Raw genomic sequence first — 10,282 nt, 5'->3', positions numbered from 1 at the left:
CCGTCCCGTCCCGTCCCGTCCCGAACGGCCCCCGCGGAGCCTCCGCCGCAGCCGGAGCAGCACCGGGCTGCGGCCGCGATGGCTTCGCCCCCCCCCCCCGCCCCCGCCGCCGCATGAAGGTGCGCGGAACCGGAGCGGGCGGGGAGGCGGCGAGGAGCGGCCCGGGATCGGTGCCGGTAGCCCGGAGCCGGCAAAGAACGCGACGAACCGGGCTGGAACCGGGGACCGGTGCCGTTCGTCCCCCTCCGCCTTCGTCCTCTCGTCTCCCCCCGCCTTCGTCACCGCCGCCCCCCGGGGGACCCGGCACTGACGGTAACCGGCTTTCGGGGCTCCTCAAGAAGATGCACTTATTCCGGAGCTCAAGCTACGAGATCCGGCTGGAGGGCGAGGGGAGCAGCCTGCCCCGCATCCAGGGCATCCGCTGGGTGAGTGAGGGGGCGGGCGGGAGGGGGACGGAACCCCCCAACCCCGAGAGCCCCCGGGGGACGGTCCCCAAACCGAGGAACCCCCTTTACAGCCAGCTGTCCCCTCCGCCCCTCTCAGCATCCCTCCTTGCACCGGGGGGGTCTGCGCTTAGCTGGCCGCAGGGTTTCGGGGGACGGTTGCGGGGGGGGGCGGGGAAGCCCCCGCAAGGGCCAAGCGGGGTCCCCCGGGTTTATCGCTGCCTCCGGCCCCGTTTCCTAAGCAGGACTTTGCAGGGCAGGGCTGGGCCCTTCCCTGCTTTCCCAGCTGGCCTGGCAGCGGGTTGTGATCTGTGACCCGAGCCCTGCTCCCCCCTCGTGTTTGCTGCCTGCGAGGCGAAGCGTGCAGGGAGCGAGGCATTTTTGCAGCCGCCTGCCCTAACCCCTTCTCTAGGCAGAGCTGGCAACCAGGCATGAAATGAGCCCGGTGCTATTGTGCTCCGGCACACGGCGGTCGGGCAGCACACCCCAACCCCAAGCGTGTGAACAGGAAAGATCTTCCCTGCGGCCCTGCAACATGTGGGGTTCAAAACGTTCCCTCCCTGCCAGGTCACGGTGTTTCGACAAGAGAAACTTATCGCTTGGCAGCGGGACGATGCTCGGCATCACGTCCTCCCTCCCTGGGTCCGTGCTGTTCCCTGGCCAGGAGCTGCTGGTCTCTTGGGGGTCCCTGGGGTGGAAAAGGCACCCGGTCCCCACTCTGGGTCTCTTCTCTGTCCCCTTTGGGCTGGGAGATGACCCTGGAGCCTGTTCACCTGCCCCAGCTGAGCTTTGTGACTTTCCCCTTCCCACACTGCTTGACCAGAAACAAACATTTTTAAGGAAAAAAGTGAAATTACTTAAAGGCAACAACCCCCCTTTCAGCATTTCTATGCAGCATGCAAGCTCCTTCACAAATAAGAAAGCTTTCTTCTCTTTTCCCCTTTTTCCTGATTTTTTTCTCCCCAGTACTCTTAGGAACTTAATTTTTGGGAGGGTTTTTTTAAGTGGCAAAAAGCCAGGGAACTCGGGAGAGCAGCAGGCTGGAGCATTACTGTGCTAAACTGCCAGACTAGGATAAATCTGAAAAAATCTGGCAGCACAGTGGCAGATGCAGTGTGGCAGGAGTGTCCCCTCCCCAGGTAGCTCCCCTGTGCATGGGGACAACCACGGGCCATTTGAGGGGAGTGGATGTGATCTTTGCAGGGAAAGGGGGTGTTTTCCCCACTTTTTGCAGGTACTCCCAGCGCACCCATTCCTCAGGGCAGGTATGGGAGAGGTGAATGGCAGGGAACCGTCTGGCTGTGCCTTGGAGCAGCAATATTGTCCCTTGTCCCCGTCGCTACGGCTCCTGGAAGCTCCTCCTCGCATCCTGGCTCCATCTCATCCCTCCTGGGGACCTGTTTGCCTGATCCCAGCACCAGCAAATCCCTTCCAGCTCTGCTCCTTGCTACGAGGCTCCAGCCCAGGCTCCCGTTCGCTGGCATCAGCGGGATATCGCAGCCCGGTGTCCCCAAGCAGCTCCGTCCTTCACCCTTCCCAGAGTACAAGTGCCATTGTGCCGGCTGTCACTGCGTCCCTGGAGAGGACGGATGGGACAGAGCGGGTCCCCCAAGCCCCCCTCCCCGACGAGGCTCCCGGGGGGACAGCAAGCCCCTGGCTGGCTGCCGTGTCTTTTGAGGCTGCGGATGGGCGAGGACTTTCTCCGGAGCCGTAAAGCCTGAAATAACTCCTGTTGTTTTCCTTGGGATTCCAAACAAAAGCGGCGCGTGAGCGCGGAACGGTCGCTGCCGACCTTGGCCGGCCGCCCGCTGCTGCCGGATTTCTGGAGACAGGCAGGATCTCAGCAGCCGCGTGTCCCATAAGCAGGAAGATGGAAAGAGGCAACTCCTTAGGAAGCTGTTTGGAGATGGCAGCCGTGTTGCTGTGACAATTAGGCAAGGGCTGAGGGTGGGGAGGGCATCCTGTGGGTCTGGACCCAGGAGCTGGGGAGCAAGGATGCTTCAGGAAGGGGTTTTTGGGGCCAGCCATGAGATTTTTGCATGTGGTTCAGACCTGGTCTGGCAATGAGAAAACCCCAGGAGGGAGAAATCGCTCCGAGCACTCATCCTTAGGCAGGGTTTTTCTCAGTCTCCTTCAGTGTCCTTGTGAGCGCAGCTTGGAGCAGGACCATGGCACGTCCTGGCTCTCTGCCTCAAGGACAGACCTCACTTACAGGATGACAGAAAAGGCTGTTTGGGGACTGGAGCAGATTTTGCTTGCACCCAAGGGGGTGACATGGACCTCCAGGTCCCACGGGAGGTAGCTCCACACTCTGGCCACAGCCTGGCTCCTATTTGCAAACATTTGCTCTGCAATTGCCGGTGCGTTTCCTGTTCCACGGGGCAGTCACGAGGCTCAGGAAAGTTTGCAGAATGAGTAAGTCACGGTGTCCCAGCCTCAGCAGCAGCGTGGCCGGGTCGGGAGCGTCCCCAGGGACCTGCTGCGTTCGCCGAGCCGCTTGTTTTCCGTCCGCTCCCCAAATTTCTCCTACGCCAGTTGCAAACTGCTGGGGGCAGGTTGGTTGCTCGAGCCATCCGGGCTGGCCAGAGGAGGATGGGGAAGCCCTGGGGGTATGGAAAGGGCTGGAGGAAATGAAGGAGCAGCCTGAACCGGGCAGGGTGTAAGCAGGCAGGGTTTGGGACGGGCAAGCAGGCAGCGCAGGGCAGAGCACCCACCTGAGCACCCACCAGGTGTCCACCTCCATCACCCTCCTGCCTGGGCCAGGAGATGCCAGGGCTCTTTGGTTTCCCCTCAGCTCCTGGTGGGTGCGTTTGTCCTTGAATTCATTTGCAAGGAAGGTTTCTGCAGCTAATTACTCCTCCCCTTGGCTTCCTTAATTGAGGCTTTCATCCGGACCGTCCCTCTTGCTGGGGTTGCTCAAACCTTCCCAGCCAGCCCAGAGCCAGCAGATCTGAGGAGGATCTGGCCCAGAAGATGCCGTGTTTCGAGTGCCCACCACCTCCACGGCCAGCCCGGAGTGCTGCAGACCCCTTACAGCCAGAAATAAACAGGGGGGACCACAAAAACTTCCCCTCCAGATGACCCCCGTGCAGGTGAAGACACCCCAAGGAAGGATGGCCCTCACCCTGTCTCGGGGTTAATGCTCAAAGTGCATTAACTGCCTCGGCCAGGGCAGCGCGTGGAGAACAGGTCTGACGGGTGCTCTCAGCTTCCCCCAGCCCATGATTTATGCAGCAGAGAAGCCGAGATGAAAGGTTGTTTATTCAGGGCCACGGCCATGCGGAAGCCCTCATCCCTCTGGGCAGCACCTGGATGGGAGCGCGGCCGGCTTTGCACCGGGATGAGGGCTGCAGCTGGGGTGGGTAATGGCTCATCCCTTCGTTGCTCTGCTTTTCCCTGGAGCAATCCCTCCCCAGGGGAAAAAAACTGGGAGAAAAAATGAACACAAGGACTAAAAAGCACCTGCTGATGGGGAATATCCAAAGGGATGAGAGGTCGTGGAGAAGCTGAGGACTCAAGTGTAGCCCGGCAGGGATCAGCATCGCTCCCAGCGGAGCTGAACCCGATGCTGGGTTGTGCCGTGGTTGTCGCAGCCGGTCCATCCCGGAGAGCGGGGACCCGCTGCGGGGCCGTGGCTCAGACCACAGCATGTGCTGCTGATGGAGACGGTCCCCAGCTATTCCTGATGCTCTGATGACGGATCGCTCTGGGAGGGACTCCCTGAGCCAAAAAGGGGGATGCTATTTTAGGATCGGTAAACAGTGAAGGCATTAAAGAGGAGCCAGTTTAGAAAACAGCATTGGATCAACTCACCACGTGCGGATTTAAGTTAAATAGAGCAAAAACTTGGTGGGTGATGGGGGTTTTCCATCCCCAAAGGGAGTGGATTTGTACTTTAGGCTAAGGGAATACTGAATTGCCGGTGAACCAGCTGTGCTGTGGATCAGTGTGGTTTGCTATTTTGCTCTCTTCCTACTGACACCCATCCCACTATTTGCATTTTTTTACAGCTGTTGAGGCCTGAGTTCACATTTTCAGTCACCGCCACGGGCTCCTGCTTGAGCTCAGAGCCTCTGACCACAAGCGAGGGAAATTTGGGCTTGTTTTCTTCTAATACGCTTTATTTTAGGCATGTCCCTATTGAATTTTACCCACTGCTGTTTCTCCATACCCAGCATGTGCTCAGTGACTTTTTGCCTTGCTGATCCATTGTTTCCAGGATCTCCCCTAAAATCCTTTGGAAAAACAGCTTCATATTCACCAGCCCTTCAGTACCAAGGGAAGCACGAGGTTACACATCACCCATAGCAATTCGGCTCTTTCGCTGCCGTGCTCCTCTGGGCACCAGGGACCTCACGTCCCGATGGTTTATTACAGCTGATTTTTCAGGATTTATTGCATAAGTTTTTCTGGCCGTGCTGTTATTTGAGACCAGTCCCCGGACACATTGCCTGCAGGGAAGGATTTGGGCACGTGCTCCTCGGCTCTCTGCCACCCTTGTCCTCTGCAAGAACTCTTGCTCCCCATCATCTGCCGTGGGACAGGCTGGCCATGGGTCCTGTCCTTGGTGTCCTCTGCAAGCTGATCCTCCAGCTTTCCAAGCCTTTCTTGGGTTGTTCCTGTAACCTGAGGGAGTTTGGGATCTTTTCTGTCCTCTTTGTTTGGTCCCAGCTTCAAAGCTGGAGGAAAACCCCCAGGCTTTAGACATCTCTCCCTCCCCTGAGGCTGCGCCAGCTTCCCCAGGTCTTTCTGAAGTCCTTCTCCTCCAGTGGCAAGCTCCATGTCTCAAATACGATGTCTTTGATCCCTGTTTGCAAAGATTTTACTTTTCACTTCCTTCTTTTATCTCCCAGCTCCCTTATTTGAATGCACTTCCCTTTCTGAAGTTAAACATAACCGCGGGGGGTTGCTGGGGGTTTGGTCCCCGGTACACACGTGTGCTTTTAGCAAGGATGGGGCAGAGTAAAGGCTTTGCCACGGTTTTAGGAGATCGGTGCTGGTGAGCATGCAGGGATGCTTGCCTCCTCGCCTGGTAAAGAGCTGAGGATGAACTGTGCCTTGGGGGAGGCAGGAGCTCCCCTGGGGTGTGTGGGGTGAGGGGGGGGCATGGCAGAGCCCACCCAGCCACCAACCCCCTCTTTTTGGTTTTCCAGACCCCACTTTTGGACACTGAATCCACCCTGGACTACGGACACAGCCTTACCCAGGTGGGTGGGCTGGGAAAACCTACAAGGACATGAGTTTGGGGAGGGTGGGGGGTGGAGAAACATGCCTTGAAGGCTGTGAGGGGTGGGGGGCCAGAGCACCCCCATTCCATGGAGTCCTGGGCTCGGCTCTGGGCTGCTCGATCCCTTGGGCTCAGTTGTTCCCAGGGGTGGGTGATGGAGATCCCGGGATGCTGGGGTGGGCATGCGGGTGTATTGCACCTTGGCAAGGCGTTGGGGGCACAGTTGACCGTGCGAGGTATGCCACCCGTGCCCTCCCCGCTTCCCCTGCAAGCCGTATAATCCCTTTCCATCCCCAGGCATCCTCGGAGAAGATCTGGCGGGCCGGGAAGCTCCTCTTCATCCACCTCACCAGCACTCGCCCTGGCCTCATCCGGGACCACAAGCATCACCTGCGGCATCACAGGTGGGATGGCCAGCACCCCTGCCACGCTGGGGGGCACCGCGGGCTGCCGAGGACCCCGGCAGCCCTCCGAGGACAGCAGGACTTCTCCTGCCCATCCCAGGGAGGGGTTCACCCGGGGTGCCGGGTGCCACAGCTCCATTTCGGGGGCGATTCTCACGCCCTCTCCCCTTGCAGGCAGTGCTGCTCCGGGAAAGAGCTGGTGGACTGGCTGCTGAGCGCCGGGCTCGCCGTCCAGACGCGCAGCCAAGCCATCGGCATCTGCCAGGTGCTGGTGGATGGAGGCGTCCTGACACACGGTGAGGGTGGGCGGTGGCAGCCCCCTGCGCGGCGGCGGGGTCTCGCAAGGCGAGATGGGCATGCTGGGGGATGCTGGGGTCTCCCACGGGTGCACGTGGTTCCCCGTGGGTCTCCCGTGGGTGCACGGCTGAGCTCATGGCGCTCTCCCCCCCCCGCAGTGAAGCAGGAGTGGCATTTTCAGGACAAGGACACCCAGTTTTACCGTTTTGCCGAGCTGGAGCTGAGCCCCGAGCCCAGCGCTGGGCTTCGGGATGCGGAGGAGCTGCTGGAGGCACTGGCCTTCCTGGCCCAGCTGGGTCCCGACGCGCTGCTCACCATGGCCCTGCGCAAGCCGTGAGTGACTGGGTGCTCCCCAGGGGCCAGCGGGGGGACATGAGGCTCATTTCGACCCCGCTCCATGGGGGTCTGGAGCACCAAAGGGGCTGCTGTGGATGGGGTCACCTGAGCATCTCTTCCATGACTGTCACATGGGGTGGAGAAAGAGGCTGCCCGGCCAGGGCAGGGGTCTCCATGCCTGGAGAGGGGTGTCTGTGCCCCGGGACGGGGTGGGCAGAGGGGGTACAGATGGCTGCTCACCCCCCGCTCCCCTTCCAGGCCTGCCCAGCGCACAGAGGATGAGCTGGAGCTCATATTTGAGGAGCTCCTCCACATCAAAGCTGTGGCTCATCTCTCCAACTCGGTGAGTGTGGCTGTGCCCTGCTTCCCCCACAGCGTGTATGTCCTCCCTAACCTGCACCTGGTCCCCAAATCCTCCCGCATCCCATCGCTTCCCATCTGGGCATCCTCTCCTGGCCCTCTCTGAGCATCCCTGGGCACCCTTCCCACCTTGTCCCCCATGCCCATGCGTGTCCCCTCCTCGCTCAGCTCCGGGCTGGAGTGACCCTAATGGCAGGTGACCCTCTTGCCGCAGGTGAAGCGGGAGCTGGCGTCCGTGCTGATGTTCGAGTCGCACCAGAGAGCAGGCACCGTGTGTGAGTATCGTGTGCCCCAGGAGCCATGCAGGGCTGGCTGGCTGGTCCCCCAGGAAAAAGTCCCCAGCCCGGGGAGGATGGCTGGAGCCTTTGCCATCAGTGTGGATGCTCCTGATGTCTCTTCGTGGACTAGGGATGGAGGGGACTGGAGCACTCGCTGCGTTCGCCTGGGCTGGGAGCTCAGGACAGGGGGGCTGAAGAGGGATGCTTGTGGCTCCCCCTCTTCAACTGCTGGATGCTGCCGTTTCCCCTGCAGTGTTCAGCCAAGGAGACAAAGGCACATCGTGGTACATCATCTGGAAGGGCTCGGTGAATGTAGTCACCCATGGCAAGGTAGGTGCGTCCCTGCACAGCGAGGGTCTCCAGACACCCCATGTCACTGTCCCCCAGTAAGAACGGGGGCTCCCACCCCATCCCTTACCATCCTTGCTCCCCTCGACCCAGGGTTTGGTGGCCACCCTGCACGAAGGGGACGACTTTGGGCAGCTGGCGCTGGTGAACGACGCGCCCCGCGCGGCCACCATCATCCTGCGAGAGGACAACTGCCACTTCCTCCGCGTGGACAAGCAGGACTTCAACCACATCCTCAAGGTGAGCAGGGGGCTCACACGGCACCGGGTCCGAGCCGGGACGCACCACGCACCCTCTCCATGGTGTTTGGAGGAGAGGATGCTTTTCTGCATGCCAATATGGGGTTTTGGGGTGCAACCAGCCAGCCAGGCGTTGCGCCGAGCTGGGCTGATGGCTGGTTTTTCTCTCTAGGATGTGGAGGCCAACACCATGCGCCTGAAGGAGCACGGGAAGGTGGTGCTCGTCCTGCAGAAGAACCTGCAAGGTGGCAGCAGCCAGTCAGCCACGGCACGGAGCAGCAGGTGACAGCAGCCTGTCCCCATCCCTCCTTGCAGCCATAAATACAGCCAAAGCCGATGCTGCCTGTCCCCCTGCCTCCTCTGCTGCTTTCTGGCTTCCCCTGGAGGAGTCTACTGGGAGGACCATGTCCCTGGAGGGGAAACAGGGATGCCAGGCCATGCTGACCACTTGTGTTGGGTGGCCCAGCATGGTGGCCAAGCCCAGAACTGGGGTGCCGCTTCCCTGATGTGGCCGGTGCTCTGCCCACCAGGTACTTTGTGATGGCTGGGACACCGGAGAAAATCCTGGAGCATCTGCTGGAGTTCATGAGGCTGGATGCCACGCTCTATGACCCCATGGGTAGGTGGGGGATCTCCTCCCTGCTTTGGGGACCATGTCCCAGAGCCACTCTGAGATGGGCAGGGGGCTGCGGACAGGGTGCCAGTGGAGGGACCAGCACCGAGTGGGGCTGCCTTATTCCCAGTATTCAACCCCAAAAAGCTTCTCCTCTCATCCTAAAATCCCCCACTGGGACTAGGAGAGGGAGGCAGCTCCAGGGCCGAGAGCATCTCCTCTCCCACATCCCACCATCTCCCTCTGCCTTTGGAGAGGAGCAAAACTGGGTGAGACGGGAACCAGGAGATGTCCCCAGTGGGTAAAAAATAAGAGCTGCCGTGCTGCCCTCATCACCTGCTGCGCTGGAGTTAACTCACTGTGAGGGCTGCACTAGAAGTGATTTAATTTTCTTTCATCCTCCAAAGCCTGCAACCTTGCCAGCCCTCTCCATGGTGTTTAGGAGCAAAAAATTACCTGCAATGAGCATGGTCACTGTGGTGGGGGACACCACAGGGCAACCCCACGCAGGGCATGGGTGACCCTTTCCCGGTCAGCCGCACTGCCTGGCTGTGATCACCATGTCCCCAACCTGCTGGACACCACGAAGGGTGAATGATGGTGGCCTGATCTCTTGCAGATACACTGCTGGGGGATTTCCTGCTGACTTACACCGTGTTCATGCCAACCTCACAGCTCTGCAGAGCTCTGCTGCACCAATATCCTTCTGTGGCTGGATTTGGGGGGGAACCGGGCTCCATGCTACGTGATGCATCCCCCCCTTCCAGGGACCAGAACGTTCAGCTTGGTCCCTGTCACCCTGGTGGGACCTCAGGCGTTGGCCAGGGGGGCCCCAAATCCCCCAGGCTCTTGGGCACAGGGCATACCCCTATCTCCCATCCTATCCTGGCTGCACACGTACGGGGGTCCCCACCTGCTCCCCACCAACCGTGTTGGTGCCCTTGACTGGTCCCAGTTTCCGTGCGGAGCCGCTGGAGGGCTCGGAGCAGGAGAAGGCCACCTACTCCCTGCACAAGCGACGGAAGATCCTGAGGCTGGTGAGCCAGTGGGTGCTGCTCTACGGGCGGCTGCTGCAGGGCGACCGCAGCACCACGGCTCTGCTGCAGGTACCAGGAGTGGGGCCGAGAGGGGGGGAGAATGTCCCCAGAGGGGTCTGGCTGTGACCACCCCACGCTGACCGCTGGGCATCTTCCTCCCACAGAACCTCGCGGACCTGGCGAGCCAGGACCCTCGCCTGGGTGGGCTGGTCCAGGAGCAAGCACAGGACCGCCGGCGGCCCCGAGCGTGAGTCCCCCAGGGAAGGAGGGATGTCCCCATCCGAAACAAAGCCTGGCTTTGTCCCCCCATGCCACTGCTGATGCCCGTGTCCCTGGGTCCTGCACTCCTCGTACCCGGGGCGGGGAGTTTGTACTTTTCATGGTGCTGAGCTTTCAGCCAACAAAGCAATGATTGCCAAGACTGGGGGGATGCCAGCAGCTCTCAGGCCACCTTGTCCCCAGCATGGGATTTTCCCAGCCACAGGGAGGGTGTCAAATGCTGCCAGGACTCCCCTGTGGGGCAGGGATGCTCGGGGGGGCCTTGGGGGCTGCAGGACCCCGTTCTGTCTCCAGCGCAGATGTGGGCTGCGGGGCTCTAACACTGTCTTGCTCCTCTCTCTGCAGGCTGGAGAACGGAGATGGCAGCGTTTCTCCCCAGCCCAAGGTAGGGGTGGCCCTGGGGGGGTGCCAGGGTTGGGGG

General features: G+C 60.7%; 1 protein-coding gene across 1 annotated transcript in view; it reads left to right on the top strand.

Moving 5' to 3' along the window:
* Positions 1-113: 113 nt before the first annotated feature.
* Positions 114-10,282, top strand: part of RAPGEF3 (Rap guanine nucleotide exchange factor (GEF) 3) — a 13,984-nt gene continuing 3,815 nt past the window's right edge. Inside the window, exons 1-15 of the mRNA XM_010566559.1 lie at positions 114-425; positions 5,597-5,650; positions 5,968-6,074; positions 6,249-6,370; positions 6,530-6,704; positions 6,966-7,050; positions 7,282-7,342; positions 7,599-7,675; positions 7,787-7,933; positions 8,105-8,214; positions 8,463-8,551; positions 9,165-9,243; positions 9,501-9,651; positions 9,747-9,829; positions 10,207-10,246. Of these exons, the coding sequence (XP_010564861.1) occupies positions 114-425; positions 5,597-5,650; positions 5,968-6,074; positions 6,249-6,370; positions 6,530-6,704; positions 6,966-7,050; positions 7,282-7,342; positions 7,599-7,675; positions 7,787-7,933; positions 8,105-8,214; positions 8,463-8,551; positions 9,165-9,243; positions 9,501-9,651; positions 9,747-9,829; positions 10,207-10,246 (1,692 nt within the window). The remainder of the gene's footprint in view (positions 426-5,596; positions 5,651-5,967; positions 6,075-6,248; positions 6,371-6,529; positions 6,705-6,965; positions 7,051-7,281; positions 7,343-7,598; positions 7,676-7,786; positions 7,934-8,104; positions 8,215-8,462; positions 8,552-9,164; positions 9,244-9,500; positions 9,652-9,746; positions 9,830-10,206; positions 10,247-10,282) is intronic.

Source organism: Haliaeetus leucocephalus, unplaced genomic scaffold, assembly GCF_000737465.1.
Source record: "Haliaeetus leucocephalus isolate CR32 unplaced genomic scaffold, Haliaeetus_leucocephalus-4.0 Scaffold214, whole genome shotgun sequence".
NCBI classification, from domain to species: Eukaryota; Metazoa; Chordata; class Aves; order Accipitriformes; family Accipitridae; genus Haliaeetus; species Haliaeetus leucocephalus.
This window is presented reverse-complemented; position numbering and strand designations above follow the sequence as displayed.